The 21,196-nt window shown below is 42.3% G+C and overlaps 1 protein-coding gene across 1 annotated transcript; it reads left to right on the plus strand.

The window, feature by feature from the left end:
* The first annotated feature begins 49 nt into the window (after positions 1 to 49).
* On the plus strand, positions 50 to 20,936 carry LOC133367169 (uncharacterized). Its single transcript, XM_061591054.1, has 2 exons — positions 50 to 96; positions 17,392 to 20,936. The coding sequence occupies exon 2, from the start codon at positions 19,660 to 19,662 to the stop codon at positions 20,569 to 20,571; it is 912 nt and encodes a 303-aa protein (XP_061447038.1). The 5' UTR covers positions 50 to 96; positions 17,392 to 19,659; the 3' UTR covers positions 20,572 to 20,936.
* The last annotated feature ends 260 nt before the right edge of the window (positions 20,937 to 21,196 follow it).

Consider the following 21,196-nt stretch of genomic DNA (forward strand, 5'->3'; position numbering starts at 1 on the left):
GGAGGATTCCACCCTCGCACTCACTGCCTACTTCCTTCTTCTCCCTCTCACAGGACACCCTTGTGATGTCCCTGTATTTTAATATCTGTAAATATGGTAAGTGTGGGTTTATTAAGTGATATATGGTAAGTGACTGAGTGAGAGGGGGGAGTACATGGGCTGGAATGCTGGAGAATGCTGTATGATGATTGGCTGAGCGTTTGAGTGGCTGAAGGTATAAATGAGAGGATGACAGTTGGTTCAGGGTTCTGTTTGGTGGGGGAATTGTTGGCGGTTGGTTGTGGAGTGTGGATTGGAGTTGATTGTGGGTTGGATTATATTTGGCTGGTATTTAGGCAGAATATATATGACTGGAAACATAAAGAGTGACACTATATGAAACCATACGCTTGTTGAACATTCCTAAAGTAATCTTATTATTTCCTGGTGTTATTCAATAAATACTTTTATTGGTTTACCAAAAGCCTGATCCTTGGCTGGGGATACACAGACCAGAAGGGAGGGCAGGGTAATTACCAAGGCTGGAGGGAAACAGTATCAAATAAATGGTAGCAGCGGTGAAGGGAGATATTGTAACATCATCAAGTATCCAGAGCAACCCAGGATTGTATGCTTTATAGACAAAGATACAAGGGGGTTGTGGACAGCAAGGGCACCCAGACCCAAAGTAACAAGCCATAGGGAGACTAAGGCAAAGTCTCTAGCAGTATTGTTTACAGGGAGTGACTGGTGGTGCTGTCTAGCAGTGGGATCTTGTGAGATCTGTGCTAGGGTGAGCTAAAGAAAAATAAAAAGTGTGATTCTGACTGCTGGTAGCCACGGGTGGGAGCCTGACAGGTGGTGCCAGTGGGAGGAACATTACAACCCTCCCTTTGGTGTAAGAGTTCAGAAGGGGGGAGTGGGAGAAAGGAGTATGACTGTGTGCATTTGTTTTGAGGTCTCACTGACACCACAGGTCACTGAGAAAGAAAGCACCTGGAATGGACACACGGACCACTTTACTCCAACCCTCCCTCCCTGCCTCATGTGCCATGTGCCCTCCCTCCCATGTGGCTGCTCCTCTTCACTCTTCCATTGGCTACCGCCTCTTACTTGCTGCCTTCTTTTGACCCACTGAACCTCCCCCCCACAACTTGACATGCCTTTCCTCCCTCTAACCCTGCCCCTCCCTTCACATTACTTCTCTCTCCCTTTTATTTCTGTCTCTGCCCACTCACACTCGCCTGGCCCCACCCCTTGCACCCAAGTTTGCTCCTATTTTGATTTTGCCAATAGGCTTGACTGAACGGCATGTTTAAATTTACTACATATTTATTGGGCTTTAATTTCCTGCCATGTGGATTTCTCTCTTTCTTCTGCTTGTTTCTCCACCTGCATGCAAATTGTGGTGAAGGCCAGAGTAGCAGCAACAACAATTAAGATGTGGGGGTCATGAAATTTTTTGAGGTTACAGAGGGGGTCCCGTTCTCATAAAGGTTGGGAACCACTGATCTAGGACACAACCAGGATATTCAGACCTACAAATATTGGATTTTACATGTAGATCCTTGGCAAATCCAGTGTGTGGATTTCTGCTGGGACAAGCTTGCCTGGGTGGGGTGTGCAGGTGGGATGAAATTCATGATCCCATACTACATATAGGTTGTGCACAATGAGGTCTCATCTGAACTATTATCTGCATTATCCTACTTTTTGTAATAGCTATCAAGAATGGCTAAGGTTGGCCAAAGTAAGATGGCTCGACCAAGAGGGATTGTGGGGAATATTTTGTATAGGTTCCTGGGATGCTCTGTGCTGGGAAAAAATAAGTAATCTCATACCATCCAGCTGCAGCTTGTTATTGTGAAGGGAGGCAGCTGAACCTTATCTATACTACCTGGTACCGAGGTCAGGAGGCCTCAGTTGCTGTAAATTAGTAGCCCTGCTCTTGCTGTGAACTTTTAGGCTATCCCATCATCAAGAGGTGTCAGGATTGGCTAATTAGCCCTCTTGCTGTTACCGGGCAAATCCCCATAAAAGAGGGGTTATTGTTCAGTTAGTTGTTCCTGTTATATCTTGACTTAGCTATGTGATGTCTTGTGGTATAAGAAACCAGTAGGAGACCAGACTTTTATACTTTATGATGTATTACCTTAGGCTAGTAAGTTTTGTTATGTTATGTCTGTGTGAATCTCTCATTTATTTTGTATGTTTGTTGACTATGCCTAGCCCTGTTGAAGGGTGTTTTGGCTTAAAGGAAATTGTATGCTGCTCTTTTATATGCACTTTTAATATATTTAATAAACTACTTCATATTATTGGTGTGTGTTACTTGGGGCTGTGGCTCTGAAACCAGTACTTTGGCCACAAAGCTACTGACTACTGAGTTTGGGTTTGGTTAAAAGCTCCAGAGCAGTGAGTGCAACAACAGCCCTTGCTCTTGGGAATCTCTGGCAGTTTAATTGGTACTCTGAGTTCTGCTTGCTCAGAATAGGATACCAGGTTAAGGGGTGGTGGTAGTCTATTTACCTTTCAGGGTTGGTGGTGGGTGTGACTCCTCCCTGGTAAGGGGAGGCATGGGGAGTGCCTGCCCAGGGACAATTGCCCATGAATGCGTGGTTGGACCTCAGGGGCTTCTGATAATAGCATTTTAAGTTTGCCGAAGTGTTATCCTCACAACAATCATGTAAAGTAGATCCTAGTTCAATTTTAGTAAAAGAATAACAGTACTAGTATCTTAAGGACTAAAATTTATTATGGCATAATAAGTTGTTTTGGGATAGAATCCCTTTCACCAAATACATGATTCTTAGTAATCCATGAAAACTTATGCAATACATTTGTTAGCCTTTAAAATGCCACTGGACTATTGTTTCATTTTTGCTATAAGACATGTTGCTTATCCTTCTGACTGAAAATATACCAGACTAACATACCCAATATTATCCTGTGGCAAAATGGAGGAAAGTAGGCATCCAGACCTGTTGGTGGGCTGTTTTTTGTTTTTGTTTTTTAAAAAGTGTAAAGGCAAGACTCTTGCTGCTTGGCTTACTGAGAAGGAAAATGTGCAGGCAATATCCTACCCAATCAAAGCATGATGCAGCCTAAGGGGTTTAACTTAAGTATGGAGGGAGAATTATGAACCTCAGAAATAAATAGCATAAGCATGCACAGAGTGCACCTGCCTCTCCGAAGAGGAATCTCTTTGTATTTAATAAGATCATTCCACAACAGTTAGCTTCAGCCTGAAATACACACTCTTAACTGCCAGTCAGCCACATGATGTATGGAATCACTGCTATTATTTTACCAAAATGCCAAGAAAAGGGAAAAAACAAGTGGCTGTAGCACCAACAGATACTAATAACTTCAGTGTTAAGGGAACCCAGTCATTGTTTTATGTGTTCAAGTTCACCATAGACTAGATAAGTTCCAGTGCAGTTTTTACAAAGAACTAGGCCTTGAGGCAGTTGAAAAGATAAGATTTCTAGTGGGCTTTTCTCATGCATTATGTGTTCCAGTTTGTTCTAAATAAAATGGGTGTCCTTTATTAAAGTGTATATCTAAATCGCCACACAGTATTGTTCTGCAACTCAGTCTCCCCATATCAAAATTGTCAGCACCACTCAATACACTCACTCTGTAAATAATGAAATCAAGCTGTAAGTACCCACGCTCCTCTTTTTTATAGCATTCCTGTTTCAGAGGTTTAGCCTTTAAACTACCATTCCCACCATGCATTTGTATTAACAAGCGGCAAGGCTCAAAGCATTTGGCTAAAAATAAATGCATCTCCCAGCATGTCTGTAGCTGTGTTATGAGATTCATGATTGCTGCCCTGGGCTCCTTCTGGGAGGAAGGGTAAGATAGAAATTTAATAAATAAATAAATAAATCTTTCCAATCATCATAAAACCAGGCTAAATTGAGGGTGTTGGGTTGCAACCCCCTACCAGAAAGCTATTTCGGAAAAAGAATTGCTTGTGGGGAGGAGGGACAGGCAATGTGGGAGCACCAGCGGCTTTATTGCAGAAGTAGGAGGTTTGCTTCCCTTTATATTCAGAACTTCTGTATTTGCATCATTATAAAAAAAAAGGACTTGCCTATATTGTATGTTAAAGAAAGGATTGAATCTTCATGTCTTGGGGGGTTGCTCGCTCTTAGGATAAATGACAAAATAGGGATATACCTAGGAAGATGCCCTATACAGAGTCAGACCATTGATCCATCTAGCTCAGCATTACCCAGCCTTTTTCGACCCAACGCCCCTTTGCAAAATCTTTTTGTGCCCAACGCCCCCCTCAGATTAAGTATATGCCAATGCTTCCTATTCTTCCCTTAAAATATGAGTAATGCATAAAACATATTTTCAATGATTCTTACTGATCATTTTTATCATGCCTTTTTATTGCACTTAGATTACGCATTGAATTCTTTGTATGATTTATTAATATACATACATAAGCAAAAACTAATTAAGTCCACACAGTATGAACCAACAGAATACACTGTGTTACTTAACAACAAACTCATTCAGTTTACCGGCATTGTTTTGTTAAACAAGTTCATTTAAACATCACAGAAACAACGGGTAGTGAGTGTGTCCCATTCCTGAAGAAAACCAGCGAATAACTGACTGTCTTCGTCACCCATTTGCACACGGCACTCATCCGTTGGAAGAATGTGCCCTCCACCAATACACCCAGCTTATCAAACACTCTCTCGTGATTGGTTCCAACATCCCTCAAGACAGCATTGGAACATTACCTAGTGCCGGGGTGTGGCTAATATTCCCATTCCTTGATATGACACTAGCCGCTATTCAGAATTTCTTTACTAAAGAGCACACACTATTTATATTGTTATTTCTATGAATTGAGACTATTAAATACATTCTAACTGGGGACAAAACAGTTTAAAAATTAATGATTTCTGTATTAAATAAAATTAAACTTAAATGCTTCAACTGTCGCATCAGGAGGTTGGGATGGTCTCCCTTTAGAAATATTGTTTAAAGAAGAAGAATCTGATTTATGAGAAAAATAGATATGAACATGATGAGAGATGTTTCAGCAAGCGGGCAGACAGAACAGCAGGTGCCTCAAAGTTCTGAAAAAGCATCAGGACTGAGGAGGAACAATGCCCAGGGCCAAGGTAGGTGGGTTGTCAAGGTAGCAGTGACCCACCCTCCATTGTGACATCTCTCCCTGCTGGCTTAAAAACTACCAGCCAGAAGTATCCATCCAGTGTGGGAGTTAAGAGAGATAGAGAGAGTATGTGAGGAGAGGAAGATTTATGTATTTTGTTATTTATGTTTTGTTTCTTCATGTTTTTATATCTTTATTCATATTTCGTGTATCTGTATATTTGTTTTAGATAGCAATTTAGGGTTAGGGATTGAGTTAACATATGTGGGTATTCAGGTAGGTAGAGCAGACAGGAATTTGTTTGTGCTTGGAAAGAGTATGTCTTTCCAGAGAAAAGCGTCATCATGTTAAAATGTAAGTAACATTTCTTCTGCTTCTGTTTATATCCTGGGGTGAGGGCCCAGGGTTCCCCACGTGTCCTTGGCTACTCTGCTAGGCCAGTCACTCTGCTGCTCTGCTGAGTCCAGGCTTCCCTTCATGGTCTGCATGATGCCTGTCTCCACCACTTCCTGTGTGACAGAGACCAGGAGAACTCTCCCTCTATAGTTCTATTCACCAATAGGCAAAAAACCCTTGCGGTTTAAGAATGTACCAATAGCCAACAGATATTTCTATCAAACTTTTAAAAGCAGGGAAATTGGTCAGCTATAGAGAATGCACTAGGGGAGCAGGAGACCTGACCTCCTCTCTGAGATATTGGACTGGCCTACAAATTTGTCAAAATGCAAACACAATTTGGGTTGGTCTTTCACAGTCCAATCCACTTCCTGAGTAGCTTGGAAGAATTTGGTAACATATGCCTCTGAGCATATGGTGAGTGGTGGCAACGGAATTACATTTTTGTATGTTGGTGTTCTTCTTACTTTGGTTCTTTCCTATGTTAATATTGTTTCTACAGAGAATATAACCTAGAAAATTATATTTTCCTCATTATTTATCCTAGAATCTGTGCCAAAATTATTTTTATTAATTTCAAAGTATTTTTATTGGCCAATGTCATATGATGGTGAAGACAGTCTTTTGTGTTTCAAACTGGAAGTTATGTTCTATTTCTATTTCGGGTGCATTAACAGTTGAATCTGAAACTGCAGTTTGATGTAAAATCAGACTGATTATCATATGTTGCTACTTAAGCAATGACTCTAGCTGTTGGAAAAAAACAAACTTGGCCTGCCCAAGATGCATGTTTTCAGCCTCCTATGCTTAAACTCCTCCACTTAAGGAAAGGTGGGCACGGTCAATTAAAAACATAGAGCACACCTAGCATTTTGCTAGAATATATTTCACCTCCTACTGTTTGTGCAAACTGAGACATTCCTCATGTCCATTGAGAATATGGTAACCAGGTGTCTGGTTTTTGGCCAGATACTCTGGCTTTTGGGGGGGTCTCCTCTGGGTCTCCACCTTAATCTCTGGACTCTCAGCTTCAATTAAAAAATAATAAGTTTTTAGGCGGTCTGGTCCCCGAGATATACACCAAAATGTCATCAGCCACCCCCAAGTGTTAAATCTGTTTAACAGATCTGTTATAGCAGCTCTTGGCTCCAACCCTGCCAGGATTGTAGCCAATAAGTGAAGCCAGGGTTGTGATTTGTTGACCCAGGCAGTGCCTAGACCTCATTGCAACATCAGAAAATGGCGGTTATGATATTTTCAGTTTCAGTAAGTAAGTATATGGCTTTCAGGTTTTTTTCCTCTTGTGTGCAAGAGTCAGACCCTGGGCTGTTGAAGAGGGCAGTGCTTTGAAAACCTTCACAATATGAAAATATTTAATCCAATACTTGCTTTTCTGGGAGTAAAGCAATGCTAATCCCACATACCTGGAGTAAGCCCCACTGAATTCAATAGGACTTACTTTTGAGTAGACATGGTTAGGATTGTGTTGTAACTTAATGGGACTTTTGAGTGAACAAAGCAAATAATTGTGTTTGTGTTGTAAATCTTTTTCTCTCCAATCCTATTTTAAAAGCAATTGGGCAGGGCTTACTTAGGTATCACAGGTTTTATTATGTAGGAAACTAATACTGTTTTTTTTAAAAAATGTTCTGCAGTGACCAACTGGTTTGATAATAAAGTATTATATGGGGTGTATTTTTACACCTGTAAGTGTGTGTGTGTATGGAGTCTTTCCAACAACACTGTGAGGTAGGGTTGGTGACTGGAAAACCAAGTCAGCTCACAATAAGAAATAAATCCCTTTAAAATCCAATAACCATAAAACAAGTGTAAACAGTTGCAAAACAGCTTAAAGTGGCATGATTCTGAATTTAGGGTTGGGTGAATAAAGTTTATTATTTATTTATTTATTATTTGATTTATATCCCACCCTTCGGCAAACAAAAGCCCTAAAGACACTTAAAAAACATAAAAACAGACTTTAAAATATATTAAAACAAGACATCTTTAAAAACATTTTTAAAAAGCTTTAAAAACATCTTTTTTAAAAAAGAAAAGTCTAAAAACATATTAAAAAGCAATTCCGACACAGACTGGGATAAGGTCTCAACTTAAAAGCCTTGTTAAAATAACAAGTTCCTTAGGGTGCAGCTCTCTAGACATTTCTCTGGTTGAGTAAGCTGCATTGAATACATTGGGACTTGCTTCTGAGTAAACAAACATAAGATTGCACTATAAATATCTTTACAGGTTGTGTAAATAATAAACATCTTTGACAGTCATGCTTATATAAATATTTCTTCATACTGTGTCCCAATAAATATCTGATTTCACACCATGGTTGTACAATACTTGCTCTACATTTTAAGTGTGCCCTTCTTCCTTGGGGTGGCCATTGTTTTCATCATGAGGGGCAGATAGGCTGAGAGGTGGTGAGTAGCCCATGGTCACCCACTACAATTTATAGCTCATTTCCATTTTGAAAAATTAATTAAAACAATTTACATGCAGGCAAATTTTATTAAGTAGATCCACACAATACATTTAAAGCACATTCAACTCGCATTTAAAGCACATGACCTCCCCTAAAGAATCCTGGGATGTGTAGTTTCCCCCTCACAGTTGTAGTTCTCACCATGCTTAACAAACTGCAGTTCCCATGATTTTGTGGTGGGATTCATGTGCTTCAATTGGGTGTTGAATGTGCTTTAAATGAATGGTGTGGATCTGCCCTAGGTATGATGTGCATTCAAGAGTAAACTGAAAAGAACAATTTTAAAATATACTTTTTTAAAACAGGGGAAGGGTTGTAGCTCATTGGTAGGGCATATGCTTTGCATGCAAAGGTCGAGAATTCAATTTCTGGAAAAGACTATTGCCTGGAATCCTGGAGAGCCAGTGCTAATCCATGTCATTAGTACTGAGCTATGGGGTACCAAATGGCCTGAGTCAGTACAAGGCGGTTTCCTTTGTTCCTAAAAGTGGGAAGAGACTCAAGGGCCACAGTGACTCCAAAATATATTTACGTATTTTATTTACAACATTTATATACCACTTTATTGTAAAAAATCTCAAAGCGGTTTACAGAAAGAATTAAAACAATAAAATTCTTGGCAAAAACAGTTAAAGACAGGTATTTAAAAACATTCAAAATAATAAAACCAACAATGGGTTAAAAACAGATTTAAAAACACGATAGCTTCTACATGCCTGGATAGGCTGGCCTAAACAAAAATGATTTTAGCAGGTGCTGAAAAGAGGCGTCTGCCTAATGTCAATAGGCAAGGAGTTCCAAAGCGTAGGTGCTGCCACATCAGAACTGATTTCTTACAAGAGCAGAACAAGTACTATGTGGCACTCATATCATGGAAAGCATAGTTTGAACTTGGCCTGGTAGCAAATCAGCAACCAATACAGATTTCAGAGCAGAGGTATTATGTGCTGATAGGATCTCACTCATGTCAGCAATCGCGCCGCAGCATTCTGCATGAACTGACTGGCTGCCAGGATTTTTTTAGTTTTGGTTTTCGGTTTTGAATCCTGACTGGTAGTGGGATGCTGAGTTGTCTGCCTTTCAGGAATCTTGTTGTGGTTGGTATGGTATTGCATTTAGAAAAACATCACTGTCTTTTTTCTTTTTCTGTTTGCATTTCATTTACGTTTAACCTCACTCCCTTACATTCATGGAAGCAACAGCAGTGGTTGCATGTGCTCAGCTCAATCCCCTAAAACCAGAGCTTGGAAAAGTTACTTTTTTGAACTACAGCTCCCATCAGCCTAATCCAGTGGCCATGTTGCCTAGGGCTGATGGGAGTTGTAGTTCAAAAAAGTAATTTTTCCAAGCTCTGCCTAAAACCCATTGATGATGCACCTTGCTGGTTTCATGGCAGTTTGTTTCTTGCCCAATAGTGGTAAAGAGAATTCACATACTGGGCAGCGTGGCTGCAATTGTTGTTCCGAAGCTACTGCCTGTGAAGGTAGACCAAACCATGTGTGTTTTCTCTCTGTCAATTATTACTCACTGGAATTGGGTTGGCGTCAAAGTGAGTTTATAGTAGCCCACAGGGTAGACAGAAAAGGGTAGAGAATCTTCTTACTCATTTCTCAGACCTCTTTCTGAAGTGAAGGGTCAAATCTGTAAAGAGGTTTGGAGCAGCCATGTTAAAAGATAAAGGCAGGGGGTTGCTAACCTGCACAATCCAAACTATATCTACTTAGAAGTAAGTCCTTTTGAGTTCTATGGGGCTTAGTCCCTTAGTAAGTGTGTTTAGAATTGCAGACTTCAAGGGCATCCATCTTTACTCCCGAATGCTCCCATCTAACATCTCCAAAACATTAAGCTCCTTTCTTCCTACAATGGCCTTCTGGTGACTGGGTTGGTCTGAGGGTACTTAAATTCTTCTTGAGAATCAAGTAGGCTAGATTAAATGTTACCTTCCCAGGTTCCATCTTTCAGCTAAGATTTCTATCTTAATTTCCAATCAGAGGATTTTTTAAAAAATTGTATGCTCTAAGCAACTGTGCTTCATGCGTAATGCATCATGCTTAATGACATCACTAGGGCTGCCCATGACATCACTAGGGCCCGCCCCTTAAATCTCAGGTTTTGGGATGCTTCTGACCTGGCAACCTTTATTGGAAACAATTTTGCAGAATAGTCAGTGCTATTATTCCACAATTGTTTTTGGAGTTTTTGTTGTGTTGCAGAGTGTTGCTGTATTTCACATATTCACAGAAACAGAAGCAAAAGAAAATGATTTAGTATAGGAAACTTCACTAAAATTGGAAAGTAAATCAAACATATTGAAAGTGACTATCTGAACTTCATCAACTGTCTTAATATTGTTGCTTCCTCCCTGCTAAAACAAGATCAACACAGCACATGTCTTGTTTCTGCTATTTGGGCTGATTGCAGGTATTGCCACCACTCCCCATATGCTCAGAGTCACGTTACCAAATTCTTCACAAGCTACACAGGAAGTGGATTGGACTGTGAAGACCAACCCACATTGTGTTGGAATTTTTACAAATTTGTAGGGAGTACACTATCTCAGAGAGGAGGTCAGGTCTCCTGCTCCCCTGGTACATTCACTATAGCTGCCCAATTTCTCTGCTTTTTAAAGTTTGGTAGAAATATCTGTGGGCTATAGGTACATTCTTAAACTGCAATGTTTTTTGCCTATTAGTTAATTTCTCTGCTTTTTAATCCGGGAGATAAGAAATGGGATCCTGTGCAAGTTTGCTGAGAATGGATTGATCATTTGCATGTTTATTGAGTTCAGTGGGATTTACTCCCCTGCAATCATGCTTAGGATAGGTAAAACTGACCATGGGGGGGAAGGAGAAGAATGAGGGAGGGCTGGAGTGAGCAGGGGAAGACGAAGAAGGAAGAGGGGAGGGGAGGAAGAAAGGAGGATAAATGTAGGTCTGATCATTTGCATGCTTATTGAGTTCAATGTCATTTATTCTGATGCAATCATGCTTAAGATAGGTAAAACTGACCATGGGGGAGGAGGAGGGAGAAGGAGGGCATTGGGAGGGGACAGGGAGGGGGAAGGAGGGGGCAAGAGGAAGGGGATAGGAGGGAGGAGGAGGAGGGGAGGGCAGGTTTAATCATTTGCATGCTTATTGAGTTCAGTGGGATTTACTCCTGTGCAAGCATGCTTAGGATTGGTGAAACTGACTTGGGGGAGGGGGGAAGGGATTGGGTGGGCAGGCACTGGGCAGAGTAGAAGCCCCTTTCCAAAAGAAAAACATTGGGAACAGTATCATTGTATTTCAGTGTTTCCCCCACCTTTTCATTCTACAGCAGGCACATGTAGCCTCCCACCAAAATTTAAACCAAAGCTGTCCCTGGCCACATCCACACCAGACCTTTATTTCACTTTAGACAGTCATGGCTTCCCCTAAAGAATCCTGGGAAGTGTAGTTAGTGAAGGGTGCTGTGGGTTGCTGGGAGATGCCCTGTTCCTCTCACAGAGCTTCAGTCAGAGCGTCTGAGTGTTAAACCACTCTAGCCACTGGAGCTCTGTCAGGGGAATAGGAGTCTCCTCTCAGCACCTTTCACAAACTACGCTTCCCGGGATTCTTTGGGGGAAGCCATGACTATCTAAAGTGAAATAAGGGTCTGCTCTGGGTGTGGCCCCCTGATTAGCCAAGCCAAACAGCTGTGACTCTGGCTTTTAGAACACTGATAGTTGGTTCTTTCTGTGCATGCCTGGGCTTATCACTGAGTTTAAGGTTAAATCCCTTAAATTAATTAAAAATCAGCCAGGCATTTTTTTACCTTTTAAACTGCAGAAGATGAAGGTCAGAGTATGGGGCAAGGTCAGTAATAGGATTACAGGTACTCTGTGAACATGGCTGATTTTTAATTAATTTCAACAGATTATGAGAACTCTTGACAGAAAAAAGTTCAAAAGGGTCTGTTTTCTCTCTCTCTTTTTACACTTTGAACTCTCGATTCTCTCCAACTGTTTTGTGTATCACCATGAAAATTTAGAGGGTTGTTAAGCAAGCGTTTCTGAGTTCAGGACTATAGGTTTTATAAGGTTTTGTTTTGAAACGAGCTTTTGGGAAGCATCAGAATGGCATGGAGGGTATTTTCAATTTAACATTGTGGAATGTGAAAAATCCATGCTGGCTATGGTATACAGCCACTCTCTTGGCTGTATAATTTGGTATATCTACACAAGACACATGGAGTGAGATAATACTACTCTTTTAATACTCAAAGATCAGGATATGGCTAGCTCAAACAGTCTTAAACATTTATTTATTTATGCATAATAATACTAAACTAAGTGTTTTTATACCCTGACCTAAGCCAGCCGACTCTCCTTCCGAAGAGTTTAACTCCTCCAGACTCTTTCCCTGCATTTCCATTCTCCCTCCCACCTCAAACTGTCTCTCTCCCCACTCCATTTTTCATCTCTCCAACTGTCAATCTCAACAGACTCTCTCCATCTGCCTGTCAATCACTCTGGCTCCAACCAAGACTCCATCACACTCCTGGGCTGTCCAACATTCTTCCACTCATCTTCTTTTCCACCTTGATGCCTTCATATTCTGGAAATGCTTCCCTTTTGTGGTGGAATATTGGAATCCCTCCATGTGGTGTGTCATAGTAATGAAAGAGGCTTTGTATGCACACATGCACACACAAGCTCATGCACAGTGTCCCTGTGGAGGAAGGCTGGTGTCTGTGGCTTCATTTAAAAAAAAAATACAATAGAGCCTTTTCGCTGGATCAGAACAAAGACCCATCTGATCCAGTGGCAGATTGCAAATACATGCATCTGATTGGCTCAGATTTAAATGCATGCATCTGATTGGTTGGAGAGATCATTATAATCCAGCCTAGAACCTATGGAACTATCAACACTTTTTTGAGGGACTCCTGATTGGCTAGTAGTTTAACCTGTTGGAGAAAGTAGGAAATAAAATCAAAATGGAGGTCCACTGTCCTCCATAAGCCACTCCTACTAGAACTTAAAAAACAAACAAAAATTGCAATAGTGACTCAGAGTGGTTTAAAACTCTACTAATCCAATACTGACACTTGATCTTTGCGTTTCCTTTTTATGTTGTGTAAAAGATTGGGCAAAGACTCTTTAATATGTACAAATGAAATGGAGACAAAATGTCAGCAAAATTTATTTTCTAGAACTGCAATGATGGGCGAGGGTGGGGTGAGGTAGGTTGGGGGGGGAAATGGTTAGTTGTTTGAGATAAACTTTGTGTTTTCCCATTTCCAACAGTTGCATTGCCAATGGAATATGTTTATTTTGAAAATTCATAAACATTAAAAACAAAAAAAGAATTGCTTGCAGGCACTGTGGGTCCACAGCAATGACTGACTGCTGCTCAGAGATGATTGTCCATTACAGATGTACAGAAACAACTCTAGAGTGCCTCTAAATGTGAAGTAATGTATTGCATATGCTTGTAAGGAACAGAGAAGGGACTGGGGGGCATAGGGATTTAGACTGGCCAGTGTTCCACTTGCACTAAGTGAAGGGCCTCCAGAGGCCGCTGCTAGTTGGTGTGTCAACCACACTGAACTACATGGAGCAACAGTCTGATTTTGTATAAGGCAGCTTGCCATGTTCCTGTATAAAAACAATGAGGACCCATAAGAATCTGGGCCTTGGACCAATGTTTTTGTTATACTGGGAAGCATTAGACCCCCTGTGCAATCTATCACTGTAAGTTTTAATTTGTTGGTGGGTTTGGGGGATTCCTGTGTGAAATAATGCAAGTTCAAGACAATCAGTTTATATTCTACTGCACCCATCTTTTATCTGGACTCCAGGGAAAAGCAGAGAATGTGTCTGTGATGTGGAAAATTCCACAGCCGTGTGGGCGCACATTGCAGATAGGAATTCTTTCATTCGCTATGTGGGATCAAGTGTCCTTGGATGTTGCGAGGGTATATAAGGGAGTCTCAGTCTGTGTTCAGTCAGACATGCTTGTGTGATCGCTGTCTCCTTAAGTATGTAATTAAAAGCTAGCTTTCTGTCTGGAAGTCTCGTGTGCACTAATTTCCTGGGTTCGAACCATCTTGACGTGGAATAAAAAGGAATTTCCATGACAATCTGGTGCCGTAGACTCGGATCCCAGGCACTCTGCGGGTTGTGGCACCAAGCCCGGGACTCCTGGCATAGAATGCTCCGCCTGCCATTTTGGTAGTGGCACCGGCAGACCGGATTTGGCGCTTCAACGCCGATGGTAGTAAGTAAACTTTAAAACGTGCCGAGACTTCATCTGCCCAGCCTTTTACAGTGTCTGTAATTCAGTCTGGTCTCTGAGGAGTTCCCCCTAAGGGATCTGAGCAGCCGGTCCTGTCTTTCTCTGTCCTGTTTCCAGGAACGCCCGGTTTCTTCCTCCATTTTTCCTTCTCCTGTCTGGCCGGCTTGCCGTCTCGGAAGACACCGCTTCCATGGGAGCAGGCCAGTCGACTCCCCTAGCGGGAACATCACTAGCTTATAATAATTATGGGATGCGGCTGGGTCCCAAAGGGTTTTTTGGAGATGCCCCATCCTGGCTAGATGGAGGCATGTGTTTTTTTGTTTTGTTTTTGTTTTTTGGAAGGAAGACACAGAAAAATGTAAAATGAAGTCTTAGGTAGCTAGTTTGCAGGATAGTAATAAGCGCCTGAAAGAGGAAAATGTAAAGTTAAAAGAACAGGGCCCCACCGCTCCTGTGCCCGATTCCTGCGTGAGAGATCTGATCCTGAATGGCCATGCCTATATCCTGTTTTTTGACTGGTCCCCCTCCCTATCCTGAGCCTCCTGAAGATGTTTTCGATTTTTGGACTCCATCCAAGCTCAAACCTAAAACTAAGGAACAGAAAACTCCCTCTGCCCAGGGAGAAAATGAATTACCCCCGGAATTTGATGTTGCTTTTTGTGAAAAATATTCTCCCCAGCTTTTTAAGGCACCTGCTAATTTTAATGGACCTTGGAGTAGTCAGGCAGACTCCCCAATGGTTCCTGAACTGAAGGAATCTGGTTTCCTCCAGGCTTGAGCCGAGGCTCAGACTCCCTTCTGGGTTCAGTTCCTGCAGTCCTGCTTTGGGAGCGATGCTTGTTGGAGCTCCGATGACCCTTCGCTCCCCCTGCTCCTCTTTCACTAGATTCAAGCCTCGGTTTTAAAAGGGAACTTTTTCTCTCTCCTCCTCCTGCTGGGGAGGAGTCTGGGCATCTGCTGATTTTGTGTGTGTGTGTGTGTGTGTGTGTGTATCTGCATGCGAGTTTCTTGCTGACCCTGAAAAACTAAGGCTCCTTCTAATATTTAGAACAATAGGAGGATTCTGCTGTGAGTGAAGGAAGTCTGCCAAAGAAGAAAATAATATTTATGCAGTAGCTTTTGGTTAATTTTGTTTTTTTTATGCTGCCTTCCAGTGGCCAGATAAAGATCCTGGCTATGACACAGAAGCTAAACGTAAACATCTGAAGGCTCTCAGGGACCATATTCTCGTTGCCTGCAGGGAAGTGCAACCTGTGTGCATAGATTGGACACAAGTCTGCCCCTGTAAGCAAAAAGAGACTGAGCCCCTTGTTGACTATTACCATAGACTTTGCAAAATCTTGAACGTTATGGAGGTCTCTTAAACCTGATGATCCTACTCTAGCTGGACTTATAATTCATGTTTTTGTGGACGGCTTGCAACCCCCCATCCGCAAGCATTTACAGACTGTAGCCCTGTGCTGGGCATCTGAACCACAAAATTGTTGACATGTCAGAGCAAATTTTTTCTCAACAGAAAGCTGATGAGTCCCAGACAATGCAGAAGAACAAGTTAAACATTGATCTAATGACTATGCAAGCTAAATCCATGGACATCATTCAACTTAGGATTTGTTTGTGAAGATGATAATTTGGAATCCCATCAAGATTGCTTTTCTCTCAGAATGATTAATGTATCTTATTGCTCTTTCATGCTAAGAAATGAATCAAGTTCAGCTATTGTATATTCTGGACATGGGTGCGTGTGCCTTAGAACATTCTGTGATTATGTTGTTATTGATAAGTATTACATACAACCTATGCTTATATTAATAGATGCTTTTGCGGTATTGAGGAAATAGTAGGATGTGATTTTTCATTCAAAGTCACCCTATTACTCTGTTGGTGCCACATGCGGTTGAAGCCCTTTTGCTTCACCGCCGCACCCACTTTGTCCCCACAGTGCTGTGCCCCACTGAATCCTGCTTCTCTTTTGCCACTGCTTATAGATTGCTTGCTTGAAGTTGAATACTCTTCTAAAGTCTAGATATGCTGTTTGTTCCCCCTCTGAGGTTCTTGAAGCCTGTTCTCTTCCTTTCCGCTCTGCTCAATCTGCTGAACTTTTTGCCCTGATGCGAGCCTGTCTTCTTGCATTAGGCTGCTCTGTTAATATCTATACCGATTCCTCATATGCCTTTAAAATTGCCCACTTTGCTGGTACTGTCTGGAGCCACCACGCTTATCCCACCAGTGCTGGTACTACAATCTCTCCCTTTCCTTTGATTCAATCTCTACTCACTGCTCTTCTCTGTCCTTCCCTTGCCATTATGCACTGTTCTGCCCACACCAAAGGCATAGATCCTGTCTCCCAGGGCAATGCCTTTGCTGATGCGGCCTCTCGAGCAGCAGCTGCTCAATTTACTGCACCTGAAGCTGAGTGTAACGCATGGAGCTCTTCTGGCTGCTATCTTTCTTCTGATAATGTGTGGCTTTCCTCTGTTCTCCCAGCCTCTTTGTTTTTCTCTATTGCACAGGCTACCCACTCTGTGGGCCACCTGTCCAAAGGAGGGATGTAGTTGGAATTGGAAAAAGTATATTTTGCACCCAAAATTACACCTCTTTTGGCTCACATGCCAGTGATTCAACCCTGGACGACAGATTGAAAAGGACCTGGCTGGCCTCTAGCCCCACCGGCGCCAGGTCCTTTTCAACATTTACAAATTGATTTCATAGACTCAACAATGGCATCATATCCTGGTTATAATCTGCCATTTTTCAGGATGGATTGAGGCTTATTGCACACATAAGGCAGATGCTGTCACTGTGGCTAAGACCTTGATACAACATGTTTTGCCCCGTTTTGGCTTCCCCATGCAAGAGAGAGAGCTAATCAGGCACTAAAGATGCAATTAGCCAAATTGTCCCATGATTCTGGCCTTCCCTGGCCAGACGTATTGCCTATAGCTCTCATGAATGTTCAATCCTCTCCAAACCGGAAGCATGGTCTAACCCCCTATGAAATACTATTTGGCCGCCCCATGAAGATACACCGAATATCTGATCCCTTCGCTTTGGAGTCAGTGGCCGAAGGACAGGAGGGTTTGTTAAAATACTTTGTAATTTTGTCTGTTTCTCTGAAGAAGGCTTATAAGCGAGTGGAAGCTGCCCAGAAGGACCCTGGAGAGGAGCCTAAACACAATCTACAACTGGGGGAGTGGATCCTGATTTGTGAGTTTCGGAGGAAACATTGCCTCGCACCTCGTTGGAATTGGCCTTTCCAGATACTCATAGTGACCACAACGGCGATCTGAGTTGCTGAGAGGAAGACGTGGATACATGCCTCACAGTGCAAACGTGTAGGACCCCCGGCGAGCTCCACACTGTATGAGTTCCCCAGGTTTACCATCCCACAGCTTCATCTTTGTAAGGACCCCGTGACAGGTCGTTGGGAGAAGATTGACAACGAAACCGAAGACTGTTCCTGGGATGAGCAAGCCAAATAAACTCCCAATGTAAGGATGCTCAGGTGTGGTGTTGCTCTTTTGGGCAACCTAAGGCACTGACCTTGGAGCTTGCTAAATGGGCTCAGGTGCCTGAACACCCCCTGGAGGCATTTCGTCCTTCAGAAACTAGATAATTTACTTTGTTAATTTGCCACCTTAATTGATGCGCTATGGGAGCTAGGATTATTTGTTTGTTTGTTTGTTTATTTGATTTATTAGTCGCTCATCTGGCTGGTACCCAGTCACTCTGAGCGACGTACAAAGCAAAAACATATAAAACATCAAGAACATCAAAAACTCAGCAATAAAACTAAATAATAACATAGAAACAACTCAGTTACAATAAGGCTTCTCATCTGTATAGTTCAAAAAGTGCGCCTTCAGGTGGAAACTCCTGATGTAAGTCTTCCCACCCCAGCACAAGACTGGTGTGGGTGATAGTCCATTTGCAAGACCGAAAAACAACACCCCCTCTTGATCTCATTATCCAGTACTTTCAGCGGAGAGTGGGGCGCGGCAAACAGACCCCTTGAAGTTGCTACTAAGAGGGAGGTTTTCTTCAGAGAAGCCAAAAATGAACTAGGATGTAAGCACGGCCGATATCAAGGCGAAGCAGAGAGAGGTCGGATGGTAAAATAGCGGCGGCTGCAGGGACACTCTCCCACCCTAAGCAGTCACCGAAAGAACATCTCAACAGTGCGTCATCTCCCAGGGACAGGTTGCAGTGCCAGGCCCGCTGAAAGGCCGTGTAATGTTCCTCCCACCGGCACCACCTGTGATACTCCCACCCGTGGCTACCAGCAGTCAGAATCACACTTTTTATTTTTCTTTAGCTCACCCTAGCACAGATCTCACAAGATCCCACTGCTAGGCACTCCCTGTAAACAATACTGCTAGAGACTTCGCCTTAGTCTCCCTATGGCTTGTTACTTTGGGTCTGGGTGCCCTTGCTGTCCACAACCCCCTTGTATCTTTGTCTATAAAGCATACAATCTTGGGTTGCTCTGGATACTTGACGATGTTACAATATCTCCCTTCACCGCTGCTACCATTTATTTGATACAGTTTCCCTCCAGCCTTGGTAATTACCCTGCCCTCCCTTCTGGTCTGTGTATCCCCAGCCAAGGATCAGGCTTTTGGTAAACCAATAAAAGTATTTATTTGATAACACCAGGAAATAACAAGATTACTTTAGGAATGTTCAACAAGCGTATGGTGTCATATAGTGTCACTCTTTATGTTTCCAGTCATATATATTCTGCCTAAATACCAGCCAAATATAATCCAACCCACAACCAACCGCCAACAACTCCCTCACAAAACAGAACCCTGAACCAACTGTCATCCTCTCATTTATACCTTCAGCCACTCAAACGCTCAATCATCATACAGCATTCTCCAGCATTCTCACCCATGTACTCCCCCCTCTAACTCAATCCACTTAGCATATATACCTTAATAAACCTGCACTTACCATATTTACAGTCATAAAAATACAGGGGCATCACAGGCCGCAGCCCCAGCCCATCTCCTGCTCCAGCCCGGCTCGACGCCCCTATTCAAGAAGATAGCGGCGGTGGCCTGGCAGAGACGTAAGCACCATGCCGCGTCCTGGGCCATACCGACAGCTGGTGTCCCGGTCCAGTACGAGGGAGACGGCATAAAGAGGGAGGAGGCTGCCCCGTATTTCCAATATGTTGTAGCCTCCGGCAAGGGGGAAGATGAAGAAAATTACTCCATAAAAGCCGTCAATGATAGAGCTCCCTCGTTTTATTTCATCTTATAAATAAGGTTAAATCTAGGGCATATAAGTTCCTTTACCTGGCACTTATAGACTTTTCATCAGCCTTTGACCTAATCGATAGAGACCTATTGTGGCAGAAATTATCACTTGCAGATATTGATATGAGATTACTACATCAGATCCAATCCCTCCACCAAGGAAATCGGCTAAGGGTCCGTCTTGGCCCCAATGGCGCACTTTCTCACGAAATCCCAGTTGGCCGAATTGTTAAACAAGGCTGCATCCTGGCCCCCTTTTTGTTTAATTTTTTCATTAACGACCTTATCTCTATTATGGCCTCCCCCAATTTTTCCCCCCCTGCGGTAGGAAATAGAAAGATAGCGTCCCTGCTTTATGCAGATGATTTGGTATTGTTGTCCCAAAATAGAATTGGATTAAAGAGAATGCTTTCTCGATTGGAAGAATACTGCGAGACCCATCACCTTCTAGTAAACTATACTAAAACCAAAATAATGGTTTGTGGGAGGTACAGTAGGACGAAATCCATTTGGTTCTTAAATGGCCATCAACTAGAACAAGTTAGTACCTTTAAATATTTAGGTATTTGTATTAATAATAATCTCTCTTGGTCCTCCCAATTAGAAATGATTAAGCTGATGACATTAAGATCAAATGGCCAACTAAAGAAGTTTTTCTACTCGCGTGGTGGCCAGCTTTTAGGCCCAATGTTAAAAATCTACACTGCCAAATTACTTCCAAAAATTCTGTATGGTGTAGAGCTCTGGGGCCACTCGGTTAAAAATAAACTTGAAGTTCTCCAAAACCAATTTATGAAGCAAATTTTGGGTCTTTCTAAGGGTACTCCTGCAGCCCATTTAAGGGCGGAACTGGGCCTCCTGTCCCTGGCTGCCAGGATTGATCTGGCCTTTCTAAGATATTGGAAAAGGTCCAGATCTCTGGATGATTCCTCCCTCATAAAACTCTGTTGGAACGACCCGCAGGGAGTGAATGACTGGGGGGAAAAAACACGGAGTTATTATCGTTTTACGATCTTACTCCAACTAAGTTCCTAAGCCTCTCTTCCTCTGATCTTCAAAATTGGATCTTCAATCACGATGCATATCAGGATAGAGCCTCAATTGTGGCAGCTTCTTTCTCCCCGTGGTTCCCTCAAATAAAACTTAATCATGTTCCACCATCTTATTTTAATACTCTGACTCGTCCTCCGTTACGAAAAGCTTTTACGGAGCTGAGGTTTCAAGCCATGCCTACTGCCATTTTAGAGGGCCGATATAAGGGAATCCCGTTCGCAAATCGGTTATGCATTTTTGGTTGTATGGCCCTTGAGGACTTAATACACTATATGTTACTCTGCCCTCTGTATCTTCATCCTAGAGGAAAATTTCTGGCTCCTCTTTCATGCTTTTCCAACGGTCTTTCTTTTAATGAATTGATAATTGCACTTTTGATGGACAGTAATAACCAAACTACTATTGCGGTGGCAAATTTCGCTCTTGCTGCCAGAAAGATCAGAGAAAAGTATGTTATCTCAATGTTTAAATAAATTGTTGATTTATCTTCTTATTTTAAATGTATTTTAGAACTATTGTTTTACTGTTTCATGTTGCAACGGCCTATGGCCATAAGCAAATAAAGTATTGATTGATTGATAGAGCTCCCTCGTCCGTAGTTGTTGCA

The sequence above is a fragment of the Rhineura floridana genome, chromosome 11, assembly GCF_030035675.1.
Source record: "Rhineura floridana isolate rRhiFlo1 chromosome 11, rRhiFlo1.hap2, whole genome shotgun sequence".
Classification (NCBI taxonomy): Eukaryota; Metazoa; Chordata; class Lepidosauria; order Squamata; family Rhineuridae; genus Rhineura; species Rhineura floridana.

Excerpts from the sequence above, each read along its gene's own strand:
- LOC133367169 (XM_061591054.1), top strand. The coding sequence starts at position 19,660 with ATGAGATTACTACATCAGATCCAATCCCTCCACCAAGGAAATCGGCTA.